At 53.1% G+C, this 23,938-nt stretch overlaps 1 protein-coding gene across 15 annotated transcripts; it reads right to left on the bottom strand.

The window, feature by feature from the left end:
* Nucleotides 1-2,354: 2,354 nt before the first annotated feature.
* On the bottom strand, nt 2,355-11,005 carry MLN (motilin). Of its 15 annotated transcripts, XM_086371208.1 has the most exons (4): nt 10,746-11,005; nt 8,323-8,436; nt 6,824-6,932; nt 2,355-2,687 (listed from the first exon to the last, which is right to left on the bottom strand). In XM_086371208.1, exons 1-4 carry the CDS (start codon nt 10,860-10,862, stop codon nt 2,497-2,499), a joined length of 531 nt encoding a protein of 176 aa, XP_086227334.1. In that variant the 5' UTR covers nt 10,863-11,005; the 3' UTR covers nt 2,355-2,496. The 15 variants fall into 15 exon arrangements, 1 of the variants encoding a protein (XP_086227334.1); XR_015153004.1 differs by lacking the exons at nt 2,355-2,687; nt 8,323-8,436; nt 10,746-11,005 and adding exons at nt 5,862-6,025; nt 8,471-8,610; XR_015153001.1 differs by lacking the exons at nt 2,355-2,687; nt 10,746-11,005 and adding an exon at nt 5,862-6,022 and having other exon boundaries at nt 8,323-8,461.
* Between the last annotated feature and the right edge of the window lie 12,933 nt (nt 11,006-23,938).

Genomic DNA, 23,938 nt, shown 5'->3' on the forward strand with positions numbered 1-23,938 from the left:
AAAAACTCATCTCATGGCTTCCCCTCATCCTCTTCTGAACAGTTTTCTCAGGGTTATCTGAGAGGCTGTCTCCTGGGCTTACAGTCCTAAGAACGTCCACCAAATAAAATAGAATTTTCAACTTTTAGGTTATACATTTTTTTAAGTCAACAATGGTGAAAGAGAAGCCCTGCCAAGAGTGGGGAGACAGAATCCTCTGCCTCTCTCTCTGCTTAGGGAGGGCTTTGTTTGGGTCGTGAAGTAGATCCCAGGCATGTTCTGGGACCCAGTACAACCTAAGGTCACGGTTGGCTGGCCTCTGTGTTTTCCTGACTTTTCACTCACTGACATAGAGCCCCAAGGGGGTGCAGGCTCTGCTCTCGGCCAGATGTTAGCTCAAAAGGTGCTCCTTCCATCCCATCATGACACCGCATCCCATCATGAGGGCAGAAGAGGCACATGCCCCTGGGCTCTGAGGGGCAGTTCAGGCCAGCGGGAGGAGGCTGTGTGGTCAGATGGTGCGATTTTTATAAGAAGTGATGGGGAGGGGAAGGGGCTTCCCTGGTGGTTCCGATGGTAGAGAATCTGCCTGCAATGCAGGAAACCTGGGTTCGATCCCTGGGTCGGGAAGATCCCCTGGAGAAGGGAATGGCTACCCACTCCAGTATTCTTGCCTGGATAATTCCATGGAGAGAGTCCATGGGGTCCCAAAGAGTTGGATATGACTGAGCGACTAACACTTTAACTTGGGTAGGGGAAGACTCCAGAGATGTAGTCTCATGTCGCCCGTGGATTTAGGTAGGGGGTTCTCAAGTCCCAACTCCATCACTAGACGTGCGATCGTATCCAATCAACATTTCTAGCCTGTTGTAAACTTCATAGGGTTACTATGAGGACTGTGTGCATGCTAAGTCTCTGTGAGGATTAGAAGAGGCAATTTGTATAAGGTACTCAGGACACTGGGCTTCCCAGGTGGCTCTAGTGGTAAAGAACTAGGCTGCCAATGCGGGAGACCTAAGAGACGAGGGTTCCATCCCGAGGTTGGGAAGGTCCCCTGGAGGAGGGCATGACAACCCCCCCACCCCCCAGTATTCTTGCCTAGAGAATCTCATGGACAGAGGAGGCTGATGGGCTCAGTCCATGGGGTCACAAAGAGTTGGACACGACTGAAGCGACTTAGCATGCACACTCAGGCACGTGTGTCATAGTGTTTGTACATAACCCATTTGTCTACAGCATCAGTGCTGTGTGGAAACTCCCACCTGGCAAGCTGTTTGATTATATGAAGCTCTTAGCAGAGAAACCCCGAAGGGAAGCACGGGGAGTAGCGACGAATGGAAGTAACACTGTGGTTCGTGGTCTTCTTTGAGCCTCCCTCTCCCTCTTTGTATTCCTTCCATAGGGATCATCAGCTACCTTTTCCTACCGCTTATCGCCAGCCTCATAAGTTCGTTCCCCTTTCTATGCCTCCTGTTCCGTTCTCCCCTTCCCCCGTCTCCCCTCCTCCGCGACAGTCCCACTGCCCACCCCCACCTCGGCCCCACCCTGGGCCCCAGTGTTTGCGTTCCCACCACTCGCTCTATCATGGGCATTTATCACTGGTCACACTGGGGGGGAATGGCAGCCTCCACTTGGTCAGGCTGCTGAGATAGCCTCGCCATCTCCCCCGCTTAGCTGCTCCCATGTGGCGTGATTTCTCTCACCAAGTGTTGTTTTCCTTTCCTCTGCCTGTGTTTGCACGGAATGCCATGAATTTGATATAGTGATTGCCTAACACACATACCACATAATAGTATTTTCTTTCTTTCTGAAGCACTGTTTGCATGACAAATGAGTTGGTAACATTTGTGCCTCTCCTTGCAGCTGTGCAGTTCAATATGTAAAGAATGAGCCTTTCAGCATCAATACTGGCCCTCTGTATTCTAAGAGGGCTCGAAACTGATGCTTAAACAAACTTAACGTTACAGCGTTTTGCAGAGTTACGGTCTATTTCCACACAGTGGATCTTGGGGAGATTTAAAAAGATACTGAAATGGAGCTGTCCCCAGGGGTGGTCCCCAGTATGGGCTCTGTCATCCGTCCTTGTGTTTGGGGTCCTGGCTGCTGCTGCATACACCCAGGGCCAAGTGGCCCACAGCCCTCCTCCAGCCCCACCCCAGCCCTGTCTTCCCTCCAGCCTAGAACCCAGCATGTTTGCAGCAGGTCCCCCCTCCCACCCCACACTGGCCCACCTCTGCCCCCCTGGGTCTAGCAGGACTTTGGGGTCATGTGCTACCACTGACAGCATATTTGCTGATCATGCTTCCCTCCCTCCCACCCCCAAGAAGAAGCCTCAGAATCTGAATAAAAAATTCAATCAGGAAAAAAAAACCTCGTGAAAAGAGAAGAAAAAAACCTTAAGAGTCAATGTTCCTCCAGGTCTTGGGCCCCTGCGTTCTCCTCCTGAACTCCCCACTCCAGTCGGCCCCCTCCCTCGATTGATAACCCTTCAGGGTCCTCCATCAACATTCTCCACCCTCAACACGCTGTACCGGCTTCAGTGAAGTCAGTCTGGTCTGCTTTCCTCCCAGTGGCCGTCCCCCTGCTTCCGTCCCTTGGTGTCAGTGCTCCTTGGGCACCACTGCCCCGGTCGTGTCTCGAGCCACACTTGAGGCCCCTCCAGGCCTTCTCGGATCCGACTTTCTGTGTCTCCGGTTCTGCTGCTGGGCCTGTATGGGAACACACATTTCCAAGAACAGGGCAATACTGCAAAGTCAAGGGCTGTCCTGCGTGCCCTCCTTTCTCATCACTTTGTTGTGGGTTTTTTTAAATAAGGCGAGCAGCTCGAGCAGCTCAGGCTGTGGTCCGTCTTCCTGATTTATTAAAGGCAAAAGTGGGAAAACAAGCTCCAACGTCTAAATCTACTTTGTAACCACATCCACACATTTAGTGGAGATGAGGGGCCGCTCTGAGGATGCTCTGAATTCCCGGGGGGCTGCCACACTGCTTGCCGTTCCGCTGACCTCTCTCTGCCTTGGCAGAGCCTTGTACTAATAACAGCCATAAATCTTTTAGTGGGTTCCTTTCTCCTTCTCCTCCTGCAAAAAGCCCTACACACATTTATCAGGTCCTTAAAGATGCACTGGGACCACGGACTTGCCCTTGATCCCTCTTGGCTATTCTGGGCTTCCTCTGGACCACAGCATGGGTGGCATCATACTGGGGTGGGGCCCCTGGGAGAGTACAGCTGGAAACAGAGGATGTGGGTGTGATTTTTGGCTCAGATTTGGACTGGGATGGCCCCTGGTCCGTCCAACACCTTGCTACCTTATCTCAGTATCCTAACCTAGGTCAACGAAGGGGCAAATAGAGTCAGAGACGTGTCAGAAAGGGATTAGTGAGCAATTATGTCAACTGCTTTTCAACATCAGCTGAAAATTAAACAAAACTCTCACTCTTCTGGCCACTTTTACACTTTGATATCTGTGAGTTAGAGTTCCTTTAGCAGCATGAAATACATTCTCCGATGTCAATAATGAATTGTGTATGAAGAAAAATGTAATGCTTTCAGAACATTTTCTTTTGGGCTTTGTCCATGATTAGATTATACTAAATTATAGAGTACAGATATCAAGCAATTACTCTTTGCTTTTAACTATTCAATTTCGTGGCAGATCCACATAGTGCAGTAATTATAAAATCATACCGATGTGGTTACTGAGAAAATGCCTCATCATCTCTGTCTTGTGAATCTAGGCTCAGGTCGCCCTATGAATTACCCGTGGTCCTAAGTGTAAAAGTCCATTTCAGATGAAAACGGGTAATCTGTAACTCTCTGTAATTGCCAGGTATCTTGCAGGTTTTGCTGGATAAGCCTCACCAGGATGTGGGCAGAAGGGCCATCTTTGCCCTCCTAGTTCCTCTGGGCACGTCCCCTGTCTGATGCTGCTAGGTCCTGCTCAAGGCATCCTCTGGCTTTAACCAGGAGTGTGTCTCTCTTTACTTCTGTTTTGTGAAAACAGGATCCTTTTGTCCTTGGCTCAGCTCAGAACCTCCCCAAGCTACCCCTCTATCCAGCTTTAATTCCTTCCAAGACTGTGTCTGTCCTGTAAGCAATTGAGTCCGATCTCCTGGAAATGGAAGCGCTTATTAAAAAAAAAAAAAAAAGAATTATTTCAGCCGATGGTGAGAAATCGAACACTGGCAGGAGGAGGAAAACCAAAGAAGAAAGGCGCCGACACTTCTAAAGAGGTGGCCAGGGCGCCGTGCATACAGAAGCAGGTGGTGGCTGAGTCCCCATTCTGGCTCATTACCGGGAAGCACAGCACAGGCCGCTGGGGGAGGCTGGGGGACAAGCAGCGCAGAGCTTCCAGCGGGGCTGTCCAGCAGAACGGACAGGACCGTTGCGCTTCCCAGGTGCTGTGCTTGCTGAAGCAATTCCCACTGAAAAAGATGCAGACCGGGACTTCCCTGGCCGTCGCAGGGTGGGGGGGTTAAGACTTCACGCCCCCAATGCAGGGGGCGCGGGGCTCCAGCCCGGGCGGTGAAATTAAATCCCGCATGCCCCGCTGCAAAAAAAAAAGGGGGGGGGGATGGAGGCCATCTGGGGTGAAATCTCCCAGGAGTCTCATTTCCCTCCGTGGCATACGTTTCAATACTGCTGTGCAACCCTCAGGAGCTTCGAGAAAATCCCCCAGAGGGTGCGGGGACCCTGGCCCCAGAAATGGCGCCCCCTGCTGGTGACGGGGCAAGATGGGCTCACTGTCGGGGCGGACCCCAGCAGAGGGCGAGGGGAAGGCGCGAAACAGGATGAGGAGAAAGCGAGCCTTTTGTTTTTCTGCTTCTCAGAGTGTGTTACTGACAAGCGGAGGAATTTAAGGGAGCTGGGAAGGGCGAGGAGGGGTCCTGGATCCGGTTCCTGCAGTCCCACGCTTTAGAACGAGATTCCTGTGTCTTTTCCTCCACACCCTCCGACGTGCCCTTCTGCAGCCCTCTCTCCCCATTTTTTAGCGGCTGTCTTGGCAGTGTTCCCCGGGATCTCGCAGCTGTGCTTGGGTTGATCAGTACGTGCTCACTGTGTGAGCATGCACAGTGCAGGCCCTGGGTCCTCTGTAAGGCTGGGGGAGAGCGTGCAGAGCACCCCAAACGAGGGTCCTTTTTAGGGCTGGAGTCGTGTCTTCTTTCGACTACTAATCCAGGGCTAAGCCCTTAAAGTGGTTGGAGCGGGTGGAAATTCGGTGTGGGCACTGTTTAATTGCTGGTAACCTATGGATGGAAGGAGCTGTGCTTCCTATATGGCCCCAGTTTATAAATAAATGAACATCCATTAACGTAAAATTAAATTACAGTGAAATTTCCCATACAGTTTTGTTTAGAAGGCAGAAATAAGTGGGTTGGCTGTGTAATTCTGCCGCAGATGCTGGAGCGTGTAGCCACACGGTGATAATAATAATAGTAATTTGCTTTTTGCTGGTGTCCCCGTCCCCCAGATCTCAAGGCAGATATTACCACCTTGCTTTCGAAAAGGCTCATTGAGGTTAAAGGGCTGGCTAGAAGTTACCCAGCAAGGGGTTGAGTGCAGAGGCCTTAAAACGCTTTGGTCCATTAGACCTCGTCAGTAAACAGAAAATGGACCAGTATGCAGGAGACCTGAGTTCCAGTGCTGTTCTGCCACTGGCTCAGCATGTGGGCAAAAAATGCTATTTCTCTGGCCTCTCTTTCCTCATGTAGAACAGAAGAGCCCATGCAAATCTTATTCCATGGGTCTCAATATTTGATCATAGGCACACGCTTTGCTAATATATGCACCATTTATGGCCAAACCCTCTCTGAGCGTTATTTCCCCCTTTATGGCACGACCAGAATCTGACCTTTGTAAATTAAAATAGTAAATAAAAGAGTAATTTCTGTATATTTCATGATTTATTTGCTGGAGGGGGATTTGTTTGGGAGAGGGTGTTTTCCTTCCAAATCCAGTGGATGAGCCGCGCACATTTTTGGGGCCTCTCTGGGTGGGGGGATCCAAGTTCTGTCCACCTTCTCCCCTGAGTGGCCTGTCACTGGGCTGCTGGAGAAAAGCAAAGGAGGTTTGCAGCTCAGAAGGGTCAGCAGATCCGTTTACGAAACTACCTTGTGAATCTGTCTGCAGGTCTGAGGAAGGAGGGGAGGTCTGGCCAGGCCTGCCTCCAGCTTTGTGTGTTGCCTAGGGCTAGGAATTTAACCTCCCTGCCCCCAAACAACACTTCCTCCCCCCTCTCCTCTCCTCCTGGGGACTAGGAGAAGAAATTAGTAGCTGTTTGTCAGATAAGACCTAGCTTTGTACCAGTGACTCAGGCTGACCTTGACTCAGGCAATGCCAAATGGGGCTGAGGACTTCCTTGGCAGAATGAAGGGTGGGGTGGGGTGCAGTGGGGTGGAAATTGCAGGCTTTTGTGGCTACTCTGCCCCAGGGTTTCCTTCAAAGTCACCATCCAGCCCCGGGGGCGCCTGGGGAGAGAAGGAATGGATCTCTGCAGGAGGAGGCTTGGGGTCTTTGTCACTTGTAATGCCCTGCCAGGCAGACGTTTGGGGAAGGGGTCTGGGGCCTGGAGATGCCGTTGGCTGGGGAATGAGGCTCCCCACCTGCGACCGCCGTCTGAGCCCCGCCTCCACGTACACCACCGCCCCTTTTCCGCGCCGCCCCCCCAACCCCCGGTGATTAGATTCCGCTCGGAGATGGGGTGGGGTGGGGTGGGGGTGCTTGCAGAAGACAGCTTCTGGTTCTCAAGGGCAAAGCAGAAAACAAATGACAGCCCCTCGAAATCCTACTGGGCTGCGCTGCAGGAGGTGAACCCGGAGGTGCCCTCCCACCCCCGTACCACCATACCGTTCCGGGAGGGTGGCAGCACCTCGCGCAGCAGCCCTTCCAGGGTGGCCTGGTACTTTTCCAGCTGCCTGGAGTTCATCCTCATTCCAATTTCCACAGGAGCAGTCAGCTGTGAAATAAGGCAGCGTTAACAAGAAGGGAGAGCAAGCCGTTAATCCCTGCGTGCCTACAGGTGGCGGGCTGGACTGCGAGGACCACCGCCCCCCACTCCTCTCCATCCTGGGGCGGGGGATGGAAGGGGTCTGCTGGGAATTCTGGCCCCCTCCCCTCAATCTCACCTGGGGCCAGAGCCTGAAACCTGCCAGGAGGGAGGAGGGTCACCTCCCCTCCCCTGGTGGGGAGTCTGCAGAAGCAAATGCCCTTCCCCTTCCCCTGAATTATAGCTAACACGTGGGAGTCTTACTAGGTGCCAGGTGTCCTTTTAAGTCCTGTTAAGCCCCTCAATAATCCTATGAGGTAGAGACTATTAGAGCTCCCATTTCGCAGATGAGGAAACTGAGAACAAACAGCAGTTGAGTCACTTGCTCAAGGTCACACAAGGTTCCAAGTAGCTGAGGGAGAAGGGCACCCAGGGGGCCTGGCTCCAGGGTCCATGGGGGGACCCACAGGCTACCCTTGGGTGGAGGAGCTGTCTGGAGGCTATCCACCCGGAGGGGTGCAGAGCCAGGGGGAGCCAGCTGATCTCACCAGCAGCCCCAGAGCTTCCTGGTTCTGTGGTCTTGCTGCACAAGCCAGCGGGCAGACTCGGAGACTCCCTGACCCTGGAGAGCCGTGGTGGAGGAGTCCCAGGCCCACTCCCCCTCCTCCTACCCAGTTCACTGGGGGCGGGAAATGGGTTCAGGAGGCCTGAGGACAGCCTTAGGGGCGGCTCTGTGGACTCAGGCTGCCTGGCCCCTTGCTATGGGAACCGTCTTTTCTTACTTTAAAACGAAGAGGCTGGACTGGATGACCCAGAATGGATCTCATGGCTCTGGGGGAAGGAGAGGGGCAAGAGGTACCCATCCCAGCTTGGAACCCTCAGCAGCCTCCTAGGCATCTTGCCGGGCCTCCCAGGCCCTGCTGGCCTCTTTGCCCGCACCCCCCCCCGCCTCAGACCCTCCTGGGCCTCTAGGGCCTCAGAGTGGGGCCTCTGCACTGGCTCTTCTTTCTTCTGGGATGTTCTTGCTCTAGCTGTTTGCATGGGTGGCCCCTTCTTACCCTCCAAGTTTCAAATCAAATGCCACCTCCTCTCCCTGGGGAGAGAATGGGGGAGAGGCCTTCCTTCCCCTCCCCCGCCAGCCCCACTGTCTATCCTGCCTCCTTATTTGGTGCCTGAAACGATTTCTTGTTTCATCCTTCGTGTCTGTCTCTCCCTCCTAGGATGGAGCTCGTCACCTGAGTGTCTAGTTCGCAGCACATTCTGTGATGCCTGGGGGACCATCCCCCCGTTGGGTTTCTCTGCACTCCCCCCCACCTTCCCGATCCCGTGCCCCACTCCCCCACCTGGGTCTTCTGCTCACCTTGATAACTTCCTGTTTTTCTTCCCAGGGCTCCGTGGGGTCCACAGGGCCCACCTCCTCTGACCTCTGCTGTACACTCAGGGATTTCTTTTGCCCCTTGTACCTCTCCTTTTCCTAGGGGCCGGGCACAAAATCGTGTAAAACTCACCTTCTCTCAGCCACTCGTGGCCATTTGGGGTTTCTATTCGGAGTGCTAAGGGGCCTGACCCCCCCCAACCCCCAACAGGCCAAAAGAACCCCCTTTCCCAGGCGCCTCTCTCCCAGGGCATCTCAGACAACTTCACATCGTCCTCGGATTTGCCCACCACCAAGTCAACCCAAAGAGGAATCCTTCCTTTGTAGTTCAAGCATCACACCCAGGTTGTTACTGTTAATTAAGTTAAGATGCTAAAAATAATGGCTGCCCTTCCTGCATATTAAGTATAAAAATGTGTTTTTCATTGCAAAGAGCCTATAAAGAAAAGACGGCAAGACGGCCCAGCCTGTGAGGGCGCCATGGGGTGGCCCAGAAACTGGAGTCCCTGGGAGGTGATTTATAAGAGGCAAGACAAGGAGATGAATTATGGAGAAAGGAGGCTGCAGCTTCTTCATAAAAATCCCGGTGCCTGGCAATTACGAGGAGGAAACCACAGAGCAGGTAAATGCCAAGCACCCTCTTGCTGCCATTTTGCCAGTTCGTGTAGCACCAAGTTTGGCTCTTTCTGTCCAGCCTCTCATCTTGCCGGGCATCCTGCTTGCCAGGCCCCCGGGCACCGGGCACCGAGGTCAGACCCGCCCGTTTCTTTGGTTTCTCTGAGGACGTTCTGGGGGTTCGGCTCCGGGCCTGCCCCGAGCAGCGGTGACGCTGGGACGGTCGGTCGTCGTTTCCGCGGTGGTAGGTGGGAGGAGGTGGGTCTAGGGGATCTGCTGCATCTCCTCGCAGCCCACTGTGTCTTCTCCTCCCCTGAAGGGGAGCTGGGTCCAGCCTGGCCCCTGTAAAGGACGCTGTTCTCTGTGTCCACGGCAACCTGCCCTGGACAGAGTGTGTTGATGCAGAGGCTGCACCTCAGGGCCGTTGACCCCTCAGAGCACTGACTTGTGTATGGGTCCCTGTTGGAGCCTCAGTCTCAGACACACGGGACACAAAAGACCCATTCCTTCATCTCACTGAAAAAGAACCTGGGAGGGTGGGCGGATGGGGACTTCTCTGGTGGTCCAGAGGTTAAACTTCGCCTTCCAATGCAGGGGCTGCAGATTCGATTGACCCCTGGTCAGGAAGCTAAGATCCCACATGGCTTGTGGCCCCAAACCAAAACATAAAACAGGGTGTTGTGACAAATTCAATAAAGACTTTAAAAATGGTCCACATTAAAAATATGAACAGAAACAGGGAATTTTCTCTGGTGGTCCAGTGGTTAGGACTCTGCCCTGTCGTTGCTGAGGGCCTGGGTTCAATCCCTGGTCAGGGAACTAAGAGCCCACAAGCTGTGCTGCTGCTGCTAAGTCGCTTCAGTCGTGTCCGACTCTGTGCGACCCCATAGACGGAAGCCCACCAGGCTCCCCTGTCCCTGAGATTCTCCAGGCAAGAACACCGGAGTGGGTTGCCATTTCCTTTTCCAACACAAGCTGTGCAGCACGGCCAAAAAAAAAAAAAAGAAAAGAGATCGAGAGACGAAGGTGGAAAGGTACTCAGAACTCCATGACATCTAAGGTAAAAGGCCCAGGGAGGCGGGTCCAGCAGGCCAGTTTTCCACAGGCCCCACCACCTAGGTTCCACTAAGCCTGCCCTGTTGTCTTCTGGGTTCTAAGGAGAAGGAGGCCTTGGCCGCCACTCCCTGGAAAGGCACCTGTGAACGTTTGTGCCCACCTGTCCCTGCATCCTTCTCTCTCGGGGCCCCCAGGGCAGGTTCCCCTCTTCTCCACCAGCCCACCGTGTTTCTGCTCCTCTGAACTCAGCGCCTACACTCAGCATCACTTCCGGACAGTTAATCACGTCCTGTCTTGTGACATCTCCCCGCTTTGGTTTCTATCATGAGTGAATTTGTCATGTTGGTGCCTTGGCTCCCGAGTCAGCTCCTTGAGGATGGGAGGTTCTGAGATTTCCTTGTGTGTCTGACCTCTCACCCGGGGCGGCCCTCTGTGCTGCAGAGATGCTCTGCAAATATTTATTGGCTTGTTAATTGGAAACTTCCCCCGGAAGGATGGGCAGGGGTAGGAGAAGATGTCACCTGGGAGCCACTGACACCTTTGTGGTATTGGTGAAGGAGCGAAGGTGGCTGGGCGGATGGCTGGAGCCTGGGGTTATCTGGAATCCTTCAGGCTCACCTCAGTGTCTCTGGCATATCTGATTAAATGTCGGTTTACTGAAGGGATGCTTGTCGTTGAGCAGGCTTGTGGGTCACCTTGGCCACACTGGGGAGGCGGGCAGCCTGGGAATATCTTACCTGCATCCTCTGGACTTCGCCGTAGGTGAAGATGGGAACAAAGGCTTCCGTCTGGGAGGCCAGCATGGCGGCTGCGTGCACTGCCAGCAGGATGGCCGTGGCCTTGCGGGACAGCATTCTGGAGCTGGACAACGACAGGGAGCCCCTGTCACCCAGTGTGGGGCTCAGGGACAAACCACTGCATCGGAGGCAGGCGCCCTCAGCTCTGGTCCACGCCCCACCTGGGGCTGTGTGATCTTGGGCAAGCTGCTTGCCCTCTCTGGATTTGGGCCTGGTGTGGGGCTGTACCAGAGGAGCTCAGAGCCCCTTCTCTGCCCCAAGCCCCTGAGAGAGGCGGCCCTGCCCCTTGCCCACACCGGAAAAGTATCATGCCACTTGTTGGCCCTTCCCTTTGTTACTGGAGAGGTCTTCTGGCGTCAGCTGAGCTAATGAAGCAGGAGCACCCCCATATTATAGATATGCAATAAACTCTTAGATTATCATCAGAAGCAAGCCCCAAGATCCAGAGATCCCTGCCTGCTCCCTGAGCCAATTAGCAGGATAAGAGGGATGGATCCAGGCCCATCCAGTCCTGCCTGGTGGTACCAGGCCAAGACCCCAGGTCTAGAGAGGAAGGGGTTGAGACCCTCTGCCCAGGTGCAGCAGAGCCGGATGGAAAACTTCAGCTTGGAGCAGCACAGAAGAGCAGGGCAGGATCCCTGCCCCTCCGGGCCGGCACTGGCTCTCACGAGCGCCTCCCAGCTCCAGCAAGTCTAGCTGCCTGCTGGCCGCCATCCAGAAACAACCTCCTTCCTGTAACCCCCGGCCCCCTCCATACCCAGTGCCACCAGTGCTGGCAAGGTGCCAGCATAAGAGCGTGCGGCCTGTCCACATCCCATAAGTGGGTGTGTCGGGAATGCCTGGCGGGACCTAGACCGCCAGGGAACAGGTGGGCGTGGGGACCACCGGAGTGCAGAGCTGAGAAAGGGGCGGGGTCAGATAGGGACTGGGGCCAGGGGTGTGGCCTGCGGGGCGCCCGCCTGGCTGATTCCTCACATTTGCACAGCGGGTCCCATTCCAAGCCGTCTCCCACACACTCCTCACACCCCCCTGGGAGCAGGTGTGATCCGGGGAAGTGGGGAGACCTGCGGAGGTGAAGGGACCCATCTGAAGGTAGTAGGGGCTAGAGGCCGGCCCTTCTGAGGCCTGGTGCACTGGGCCTCTGCCCACAGAAGAGGGAGATGGGCACCGCAGGGGGCAGAACCCCCGAGCGGGCAGGGGAGGCCGGGGGCGGCCTCTGCTGCAGCAGGGGTGGGGGATTACAGGATTCAGATAAGGAGCTTCTGGGAGTCAGCTCTGGGTTCCCACAGCCCTTGGGCAGGGGATTCCATTGGGAGGAGAGGGTCCTACCCCAGACTGGCCCCCGAGCTTCCCTTTGAGTCCGACTTCGACCCTCCCTTTGGAGAGAATCTTCCAAGGCTGCGGACTTGCTCCTTGCCTCGCCACCAGGACCCGTCTCCTCGGTCATCTGAAGGCCTCCTTGCCTTCTTGCCCTCTTGCTGCCCGACCCTACGTGGTCTCCCCGTGTTGCTGAACTCCAAGAGTAAGAACAGGAGGGCTCAGCCAGCCAACACCTGCCATTCTAGGAGGGTGGGAAGGACCAGCCACAAGCTGAAGACCGCCTCTCAGAAGCCGAGGCCCCACCTCTGTTAAGGGGACAGGGCGCGGGTGAGGAGGGGGGCTTCGAGTCGCAGACCCCCTCCCCTTGCTGCAGTCTCTGGGCCCCGCCCCCTCGCCGAGGAGCCCACTGTATCACACGGCTCATGCTTCATTTCCTTCGTGGAGAGGCTACAGATCCCTTTCCATTCCGGTGTTCACATTTAATTCACCCATAAGAATCAATAAAAACGTTAAATAGAAGGCGAACATCCAATTGCTGCTCACTTTCGTGATCCAACTGGCAGCCGGCATGTCAACTACGTTCGTTTGCGCGTTCTGGGCGCTCAGGGTGGGAGCGAGAGCTTTTTGACTGTTGGATGAGCTGCTGACTTTGCCTTTTACCATCCTTGCGGCTGGGGCTCAAGCGCTTTGGCCAAGGGGGCGGCGGCCTCTTCTTCCCGCTGGTCTTGTCTAGCCTCTCTCTCTCTCTCTCTCTCTCTCTCTCTCTCTCTCTCTCTCTCTCTCTCTCTCTCTCTCTCTCTCTCTCTTGGGCTGCCCCCCCCACCCCCCACCCCCGGCTCTTTTGTTAACTTCCCGGAGCCCAGGCCCCACGCCCTGGACGGCCCTGGGTACTGCCAGGCCCTGGGTTGGGTTCCCGGCCTGCAGTTGATGACCAGGTCTCCGGGCAGCTTCTCTTTTGCCAGGATTCGTACCCCACGCTCAGTCTCCAGCCCTGAGCGCTGTGTGCGGCTTTATCCCGCGCTCTGGAAACCAGCTTGGGGCGCTCGGTCTAAAGCCCAGGAAGGTGCTGAAAGGTGACAGAGCACGGCAGGAACAGTGGGCTCACCCGGAGAGCTCTGGGCTCAGCGGGCTCACTCACACACCATCTCTGGGCTCAGGCTGACCACCCCCACCCACTTCTCGGGCTACTCACAGTGCACTTGCGGTCTGAGTGGGTGGGGTGCAGCTCTCTCCGCTTGTCTTCTGGGGTCCGGCTGGTCCGACGGGCCCTTATATACCTCCTGCCCTCCCTTTCGAGTCCATTAACCTTTGGCCAGACCTTTGGGTGCCCTGAGTGAGGAGTCTGGATTCCTGGGGCTCGTAGAAACAGCGGGCAGGGCTTGGGCATGTAGGCCTTTCCCGGAAGGCCTTTTCCTCCGGGGGCAGTCAGGGTGCGGTGCAGGCCAGCCCCCACCCAGATGGCACCCTCCTGTCCACTTAGAACTCACCTGCTGCTCAGAGGATCATTTTAATGAAAGCGCTTTCTTTTTTTCATTACTTAAATATATAATGTTGCTGAGAGTCTCCAGGTGACTCCAGTGATCAGATTCTTTGTTGGCCTGTCAGAGTGCTATACTAAGGAGATAACTTGTCTTCAGCTTTTCCCCTGAAGCCCCACGTGAAAGAAAAGATGCCAGAGTGTGTGGTAGCATTTCAGCAGATTTGTAAAAAGAAAATGACAGTCCGGACCCAGGGCCGTGGAGGCCCAGAGTGTCCGTGGAGGGCCAGGGAGGGCGTAATGCATACAAAAGGTTTGTGGCCTAAATAGGGGTGGGGGGTAGGGGCACCTATGCAGGAAACCTTTTGTGGTAATTGTGTCATCAAAGTATGTTTCGTGTTGGTCGCTCAGTCCTGTCCGACTCTTTGCAACTGCATGGACTGTAGCCTGCCAGGCTCCTCTGACTTCTCCAGGCAAGAACACTGGAGTGGGTAGCCATTCCGTTCTCCAGGAAGTCTTCCTGGTCCATAGATTGAACCAGGGTCCCCTGCATTTGCAGGCAGATTCTTTCCGGTCTGAGCTACCAAGGAAGCCCACGTGTTATCAAGTGGCAACATTAAAGACTCAAAGAGGGAAGAGGGGAACGCACTCTGGAGTCAGACAAGGCTGCCCACGCCGGTTCCTGAACACGGTGGCACCTCTGGCAGCCCTCAGGGAACGCTTGGTGCCTGTGTTCTAATCAAACCCCAGCAACACCATGAGGTTGGTGCTCTTGTTAACAAAACATGGTCTTGTTTGAGGTTGGTGCTCGTGTGGTTGCTGTTTAGTTGCTCAGTTGTTGCTCCAATTCTTTCTTGACCCTATGGACTGAAGTCCACCAGGCTCCTCTGTCCTTGGGATTTCCCAAGCAAGAATACTGGACTGAGTTGCCATTTCCTTCTCGAGGGGATCTTTCTGATGCAGGGATGGAACCTGCGTCTCCTGCATTCACAGGAGGATTCTTTACCACTGAGCCACCAGGGAAGCCCTTACACCGTGTTACAGATAAGGAAACTGAGGACAATTAAATCTCTCTTCTGCAACTCTAAGGCAGGATTTCTTCATACAAAGGTCAAGGCTGTACGTGGCCAGGTGTGGCAGAAGGGGGGAGTGGGGGTTCGGGGGATGCAGGGTGCATGGGTGCAGAGGATGGCAGGATGGGGCTGTCTCAGAAGGTCCGCTGTGTGGTTGGAAGAGGGTCAGGCCAGGACCTGAGGATGGGGCCTTTGGAACCAACAGAAGGATTTCGATTTGATGGGGAGGAAATTGGGGGCCCCTTGTTGTCTTGGAGGGCAGATGACAAGCGTGTGGTGGTTGAGGAGCACTCAGTGTTGGGGTGTAGGCGCTGGAGTGGGGAGAGGCAGGACTGGGAGGCCAGTGGCGAGGTGGCTGGGCAGACAGGGTTGAGGTCCCGAGAGTCTGGGGGGCAGAGGCCATTCCCTAGGTGAACCTTGTTGGTCATTAGTGACTTCCAGAGAGGCTGCCCCAAACATCTGGGAGGGGGACTGCTTCCCAACCAGGAACCCCTACCTGCCATTCTTCAGTCAGCTCTGGCTTTTGCCCTCCAGAAAAAACAGATGTTTGCAGTGCTTCGAACCCAACCCAGATATCCTCTAAACTCCCCATTCAGCAGGGCTTCCCACCAGCTGGGTCTCTGTGTTCTATTCCTGATGCGAGGTTAGACCTCCTCTAGCATGCTGTGTTGGTGACTTACTTGTGCACTGGGTCTCTGGAGTCCAAGATTAATCTCAGAGGAATTAGGGCACAGAATGCCAGGGCTTGGAACTGAACTGCCATTTCTTAACCTTGGCCTGATCAGAGTCTCACTGCCCCTGTTTCAAGAGGGACTTAAAAAATAATTATTTATTTTTAATTGAAGGATAATTGCTTTACAATATTGTGTTGGTTTCTGCCATACATCAATATGAATCAGCTATAGGTATACATATGTCCCCTCCCTCTTGAACCTCTGTCCCACCTCCCACCCCATCCCACGCCTCTAGGTTGTCACAGAGTCCTGGTTTGAGTTCCTGGAGTCATACAGCCAATTCCCACTGGCTATCTATTTTACATATGGTAATGAACTATAAAGAAAGCTGAGCTCAAAAGGATTGATGCTTTTGAACTGTGGTATTGGAGAAGACTCTTGAGAATCCCTTGGACTGCAAGGAGATCCAACCAGTCCATCCTAAAGGAGATCAGTCCTGAAAATTCATTGGAAGGACTGATGTTGAAGCTGAAATTCCAATACTGTGGCCACCTGATGCGAAGAGCTGACTCATTTGAAAAGACCCTGATGATGGGAAAGATTGAAGGCAGGAGGAGAAGGGGATGACAGACGATGAGATGGCTGGATGGCATCACCAACTCAATGGACATGAGTTTGGGTGGACTCCAGGAGTTGGTGATGGACAGGGAGGCCTGGTGTGCTGCGGTTCACGGGGTTGCAGAGTCGGACATGACTGAGCAGCTGAGCTGCTCTGAACTGAAGGTACCTGTTTCTGGTACCTGTTTCTGGTACCTCTCTCTGTCTGTCCCGGCCTCTTCTGCCCATCCCCCACCGCCGTGTCCACAGGGCTGGTCTGTCTGCATCTCCACTGCTGTCCTTCAAACAGGTTCATCAGCACCATCTTTCTAGAGTCCATATATATGTGTTAATATACGATATTTGTTTTTCTCTTTCTGACTTACTTCGCGCTGTATAATAGGCTCTAGGTTCATCCACTCAAGAGGTACTTTTAAGACAATGTCAGAGACCATGGCGGGCGCAAAGTGACCTGAGGGCTGTGAAGGAACCCTTCCCTGGGTTCCCTTCCCGGGCTTCTGTGTGAGACATGTCAGCATCTGCATCTCCAGCGCCTCGACCAGGGACCAGCCAATATTGGTCAAATCCAACGTGCCCTCTAATTTTATATAACCTGTGAGCTAAGAGTAGTTTTTACATTTTTAATAATTTAAAAAATCAAAAGAAGAATAATATTTAGTGGCAGGTGAATTGATAGTAAATTCACTTTTCTGTGTCTATAAATAAAGTTTTATTGGAACACAGCCGTACTCCTTCTCTGTTTATAGTCTATGGCTGCTTTGGAGCTGCTTTGCTGCAGGGTTGAATAGGTGTGACAGAGACATTGTCACCCACAAGGCCAAAAATAGTTATTATCTGGACCTTACAGGAAAAGTTTGCTGACCCCTGACCTTAACAGTGTCTGGAGTGTGAAAGATGTTTGATACGTAATAAATATCAGCCAGACACCACATGTGTTAGTTTTTAGATGGTCTCACAGGTCTATGAAGCTGGTGTGGCTATTATCCCACTGAGGTTAAACAGCTGGCCCAACATTATGCAGCTATTGAAACAGCAGGACCAGGATTCAAACTCAGGAGTCTGGCTTCAGAATCCATTGTGCTTTTTCACCTCTCAGTGTTTGGTGAGCACGTGAATGTTTACAGTTGGGGCAGGCCGTAACAGAGGCCAGGTACAAATTCTCCAAACCTGTGGCTCTTCCTAACCCATCTCTCTGGCAAGTCATCTGACCATGATGCAGTCCCAGCCGACTGACGGCGACACGCGTATGTGGTTCTCTTGTGTTCTGAGGTTTGGGGAGGCCAGATCTGGACCCCAGAAGGACTGCAGCTGGGATGGTAGGGGGAGCCAAGCCTGTCTGCCAAGCACGGGGGGGAATGTGAAGCTGTTTCCCCCCACCCCTTCACACTCTGCTGGGCCAGTCTGGGCTCCGGTCCAGAGACACCTTCAAGACACTCTGTCTGAGAAATGATTAGGAGTCTGGGAACCGGAGACAGGCCTGCAGTGAGAGATGGGGAGAAGGGAAGTGCTGGAAACAGTAAATAACCCGGGATCAATTTTCTGGGCGTAAATAGCATTATCCTGAATCGCTCCTGTGATTCAATGCTTCTGATCCAAGCAATTTGCAGGGTTACGCTGTGATATCTGCAGTTTGGTGTGGAAGGAAGACAAGTGGGGTTTCATAAAGGGCTGCTCCTTGTAATGCAGAGGTGGGGGAGACTAGTGGGAAGGGGGTGTGGGAGGGGGCTTACGGTCTGCAAGGGGGTCACAAACAAGGTTAGCGCCCACGTCCGCAAGGACGAAGGGGCCTCTTGTCCAGGCTGCAGATCCTGAGGGTCAGCCCTTTAGGAACCAACTCAGCGGGAACGCCTGGGCTCCCCTTGCTGTCAGCTGCCCTGACCTCAGTGTGTATTGCCCCTGTCATGGTTATGCTTCAAGGATGGAGAGGTGGCTGGCTAACAAGCCTGATAACGACTCCTTTGTCTTTATCGTGTGTACCGTCTCTCCCTCCAAAGGTGCAATTAGTGGCTGTTTCTCCTGCTAGAAACTGGCCAAAAATAAAACGAAGGCATAATCTGATGTTCTTCATTCTCCAAATGGGAATTGCCCCGGATGTGCAGTGGGCCAGGCTGAGGGGAGGCGTGAAAACCTAACCCGAGTCCGAGAAAGGAAGTTCCCAAAACCCAGAGGAAATGACTCAAACCGTATGTGGGCACTTGACTGCCTCATTCCCCCATGTTGGGCAGAGGTATTAGCAGCATAGCGTTCCCTTCTCATGACCTTGAAAATATTGTTTGCCGGCTACTTGCCATAACATCTTCATTAATGGCCTGGAACAGGGAGGCAACAGCATGTTAATTAAATCTGCAGCTGAGACTAAATTGGGAGATGGAGCAAACATCAGTCGCACAGAGACCTAATGCAAGGAGACGTCGGGAGGTTAGAACTATGAGCTGGAAACGGGCAGGTGAACTGCTGGACGTGTGTCATCGAGGCCCCGGGGACACACACAGAAGATGTGGGTGGCAGGGAGGGGCTGGCAGAGGAGGAAATCTGCACCCGGGGGCCCATCGGGGGAGGCGTGGAGGCTCAAACAATGTCCTCAAAGAGGCAGAGGATGCCTTGTAGAGGATGACGGAGTTCTGGTGAGCAGAAATAGCCCGGGATTGATGAGAGTGCCAAAGCTTACGGCATCAAAATGTAAAATGAAAGGTTTCCTAAGGTCAGATGCCCAGGACAGTGGTAAGAATTAAACGTGCCCTGCTTCAGCCAAGGCCAAGGAGAGGCAAAGAACACAGCTTCTCAAGTGTAGGAGCTGTGATTGAGGGAAAGGATAGCTGCTGCTACCCCTTCGGTTCTAAGCCCTTGATGTCCCCCCACGGAGCTGTGTGACTGGGCTCATGGGCAAAAATCCTAGCTGATGGGCATGGCATTTAAAACTAGGGCAGGCAAAGCACCAAGAGATGTATTTTAGGCAATGATTGTGCCTTGGCCCAGGAGACACAGGCTTTGGTGACCCGTGGGGGTATTTTTATGCTTTTCCTTCTATGGCTCAGGGTCCTTTTTCAGAACACCCAAATTATTCATTGAGAAATGGTATAGAGCAGACGTCACCGTAGACCAAGAACCCCTGGTAGAGAAATAGCGCCGGTGGAGAGGAAAACACGAACATGCAGAGGGGAGACCCTGAATTAACTTCTGATTTGTCGAGTTTCTTGTTAGTGTGTTACATCTGCTACTTGAATGAACATTCCCATATCTCTGGTCTCCCGTGGAGTCCACAGGATGCCCACAACTTGGACCCAAAACAATCCGATAAGATGCTATTCTGTTCAGTTCAGCCTCATGGACTATTGACTGTGCACAGAACCTGGGGACTCGGCTGAGTTTTACAACAGCATTCCTGCCGACTTCCCGGTCAATACATCCCCAGGTGGTTAATATACTCCTAGAAATGTTGCAGTCACCAACTTGCTTCTGGGTTCCCTTTCTATTTATGGGGGTTTATCACGAAAGCTGCTGCTGTAAAACTCTAAGAAGAAGAGGTCACATAACTTTTCTTCCAGGGACCGTACAGGTTTAGCTGAGAGCTGGGTCTGTGACCTGGGCAGCCATGGAGTCTGTGCCTTCTGTGAAGTGAGCCTGGTGACACTGGGCCACGTTTTTACTGAATTTTAACTATATGTATTTATATTTTCATGGGGATGATGGATGTGTGTAAAGAGAAAGCAGATGACTTTGCAAGTGACAAATTCATTTTAAGGAAAGACTGGCCTTGCGTAAGCTGAAGCATGTCCTTTCTCTTCAACCCCTTCCAGGCAGGCAGCTCCCAGCTCCCTGATCCCAGGGCACGAAGAGCTAGAACAAGGAGGCAAGGACAGCTGACACATTTTCATAAATGATTAGGGAAGCCGGTGGTTGAGGAAAGTTCATGCTCTCATGTTTAAGAAGAAGTCTTGGTATAGGTTTTATGCCGTGTGGAAGGGAGCCAAAGTCATTTCAAATGCCAGCCTAATTCAGGGTAGATTCAGGTAAAAGGCGCTAGCTGTCCAAACTTCTCTTCCATTGCATCAGTGACCCTCAGTCATTGACTCCCCCACATCTGCTGGGCTGATGCTCTTTGGATTTGGGGGGCTGCCAACGGCTGCTAACGGGAGGGGCGGGCCACAGGCAGCCTCTGCCATTGGCAGTTGTGGCCGTCAGGCAGGCTCCTTCTTATCAGCCCGCTCTGCAATGGCAGGGAAAGGAGGGGGTGGAATTCTGCTTCCTTTGTTGTCCAGTACTCGGGCTGGGTGGCCAGTGGGGTCTGGGCAAGTGTATAGGAGGGTGAATTCACTCAGGAATTCAGGGGGCATTGTTCACTGCTAGAGGACTCTGTATTCACATCTCCAGCCTCTTCATGGATGTCTGGCTGAGCAGAGACCTGGTCTCCCCTGACAGTGAGCATGGTCTCAGGTCCTGAACCCTTGAAGTCTATGGTGCACCACATCAAAGTGAAGGACGTGCCAATGGGCAGGTCCTAAAATCCCAGTCGGGATAACAGGGCGAGACCGAGGCATGCTTGGGTTCAAACTACAGGGTTCAGGACATTGGCAAGAAAATGAATTTGGAGAGAGCAGTTCAGATACTGGCAAGCCTTAACTTCTCCTGTTGTCCTTGTTTAGTTGCTCAGTCATGCTGACTCTTGCAACCCCATGGACTGTAGCCCCCCAGGCTCCTCTGTCCATGGGATTTCCCAGACAAGAATACCAGAGTGGGTTGCCATTTCCTTCTCCAGGGGATATTCCTGACCCAGGGACCGAGCCCACGTCTCCTGCACTGGCACGTGGAGCCTTTACCCCCGAGCCACCAGGGAAGCCCTTAGCGACTCTTTGTTGTTGCTGTTTAGCAGTTGTGTCCGACTCCTCTGTCCATGGGGCTTCTTGGGAAGCCCTAGCTACTCTTATCTAGGCCTAAAACAAGGACAAACTGCCCAGAACAGCCTGAAGACAGGGCTGTTAGAGCTCACCCTCATCCCCCCCATGGCAGCATTCATCTCTCTTTTCCTTTTCCACTCCCTGGAATATTATTTTTCTTGAAAGAGCAACAAAGTTATTGGGAAACTGCAGCCTAAAATACTGCAGGACTTTGAAGGAATACCCCCAGGTCTCAGACAAGACCCAGTCACAGAGATAATCCATTTAATCATTATTTACTCAGGGCCTGTCTTGTGAATGTTTGACTGTCAGAACTGAATTCCACCCCAAAGGAAAGCCATCTTCAGAGAAGATTTGCAGTTGTCCTTTGTAAAAAGGAGAGAAAAAAGAGGGAATTTATTTAAAATAGACACGAGTTAGCTCCCAAGGGACAGGAGGCATAAATTGCAAGAACAGCTCCTATCAGACTCGAATCCTCCTGGTTTAGGATTTTACTAAGGAGGAGGGAAAATGAAAGGAGCCAAGTATCCCCACTCACTTCCAAGTCACATCAAGGCAGTCAGCTTGTGACAGGAAGATTACCTGCAGGAGGGCTTTATTTGATGTGAAAAGGGTTAACGTCATCTTAGTAGATTGGAAATTCTCTGGGTCTCTTTGGAGTGAAGAGCAAACTCAGAGCTTTTACATGAAGGGATGTGCACGGACCCTTTTAAGTTACTGAAAACAAAAAGGGGAAATGGCCAGACTCGCTTTGTGTTTTAACACACAGGCTCGCGAGGATTCTGGTCTTTCTTATTCTCAGTGTAGGGATGGACTTGCTGGGAGGGGATGGGGGAGCAAGACTGTGGACTGATGATGTAATTACAGTCCATTCCCACAGAAGCACATGCTCTGGCTGAGAAGGAGCACACATGGCCAGGAATCAAAGCTGAACTCCATGAGAGGGGAGTAGGCCAGAGGACTCCAGGGGAGGGGATTTCCTTCAGGCCAGTCATCAGGGAGGGCTTCCCAGGCAGGGCGGGATGGGAGTGGGGTGAGCAGGCTCTGGCTACTTGGGGGAGAGGCATGTGAGGCTCAGCAACCTTCTCCGTTCCCACGCCACCGTTTTCTCCCTTTCCAACTCTTTTCTCTCATCACCACAGCTCTCTGTCCTCCACACCTCCCCACACACCACCTCCACCCTCCCCAGAGACTGAGGACACATTTCAGGCCAGCCGTGTTATTGGATTTTAAATGATGCTATGGCTTTTTAATTCTTGTTTTAATTGCCTTTCCATGCAGGGCACTGAAAATGGTTGATTACCAGGCATCTGGGCCCCGGCGGTGACATTCCTTATCCGATGTCCCCTCAAGCGGTGGTGAAAAGGACAAACTCCCAGGGCCTCAGGAATGGGGTTTTCTTAGGCCCAGCGTCACTGGCTGCCCGTCCTCCAACCTGTGGTGGTGGCGCCAGGCTGGGCGCTGTCCGTGGTACTGAAGGCCCAGGCAGCTTCAGTTAACCAGGCTCCCTGGCCACTCCGGCTTTGGAAGGGCAGCTTTGGAACTTAGAGGGCTGAATAGTTTAAACGAATGGACTTGGACATATTTTCCTTTTCCCCTAAGGGCAGAAAAACATTGCCTGCTGCGTCTCTGGAATGATTACCCCTCATTCAAGGGCACTCAGCAGCAAAGTGAGGTTGAATGGCCCTGACAGTAGCTGGGAGAACAAGAGATTCGGAACAGCGACCTTCCTGTTGTGGGTAGGGTCCAAGGAGAGGGGCCCTGAAAAGAAGAGCCAGCCTGGCAGCCACGCCTGGCTCCTTCCCCCAGGCTCTGGCCTGGTCAGGCCCATGCCGGAGGTTCAGTTTGTCCCTTCATCATTTTCCCTCAATGCTCATCACAGCAGGCTCTGCACGGTGCCAAAGAGAATGCTCCCACTCGGTCCTAAATGACTCTCAGCTGCTTAGTGAGGCCAGGCTCCCACAGAACTACATGGGCAGATGCTGTGTGGGGATGAGACGGCTCATTAGAGGTTTAAACACTCTGGGTGTGGTGGTAACTGCGTGGTGTGGGCAGCAGGCCCTTCCCTCCATCTCATAAGCTGCCACCCAGAGGTCCTGCATGACGGCTCCAGGCCTGGGCCCAGCTTGGGTTCTATGGAGGGGTACCCTGAAGGTACCCAGGGGGCAGTACTGCTCCACCTCTCTGGCTGCTGCTCTGCATTTCTGCCCCCTTCCCCAGGGGTTCTCTGCTTCCTCCCCCACACCTCATCTCACAGCCTAGCAGTGAGTAGCTCCATCAGATGGGTCCCTCTCCAGAGATGTCACACATCTCTTTCTCCACTTTTTTTCCCCTGAGAACTTAACCCACTTGAAATCCTCCTGTGTCCAGTAGATCCATGGTCATAGTCAATGACTAGAGGACTATGGGTTCAGGGCCTTGGAAACAGGAATGCAGTTCACTTCCCAGAGGGCCAAACTCTCCCTAGGACAGAGAAGGACAGGAGGGCCACTTCCCATCCACACGGTCTTGAAAGGAGTGATTTATAAAAAGCCAAGGAGGCCACAATCTCTTGCTGAGTCCACCTCAGCACTACCTGTATTTTTTCCAACACCAGAAAACGATTCTGTGTCTAAGGATACGGATGAACAACCGGATAAAGACACACAACACAGGGTGGGGTCTGGGAGCTTCTGTCCCCGTGGAATGGGGTGTACCACTCTCAGTGTGTATTGCGTTCACCAACCCAGAAGCTCTCCAAATCCTGTCCTTTTGATTTTTTTTATGAAGGCTTCATTACACAGGTATGATTGATTAAATCATTGGCCCTGGCGATTGAACTCCATCTCCAGCCCCTCTTGCCTCCCTGGAGTGGGGGCAGGGAGGGGCAGAAAGTGCCAACCCTCAAATCATGCAGTTGGTTCCCCTGGCAACCAGCCCCCATGCTTAAGGGTTTCCAAAAGTCACTTCATTAACATAAACTCAGGTTGGTTGAAAGCGACTTGTTATGAATAACAAGACTCTTCACCTTTCTGGCTCAGGCAGGGGGCTGTTCAGGAACAGAGGACAAAAGACCAAATATTATAAAAAAAACAAT

Source organism: Bos grunniens, chromosome 23 (assembly GCF_055505025.1).
Source record: "Bos grunniens cultivar Pamir isolate PY7600 chromosome 23, Bosgru_T2T1.0, whole genome shotgun sequence".
Classification (NCBI taxonomy): Eukaryota; Metazoa; Chordata; class Mammalia; order Artiodactyla; family Bovidae; genus Bos; species Bos grunniens.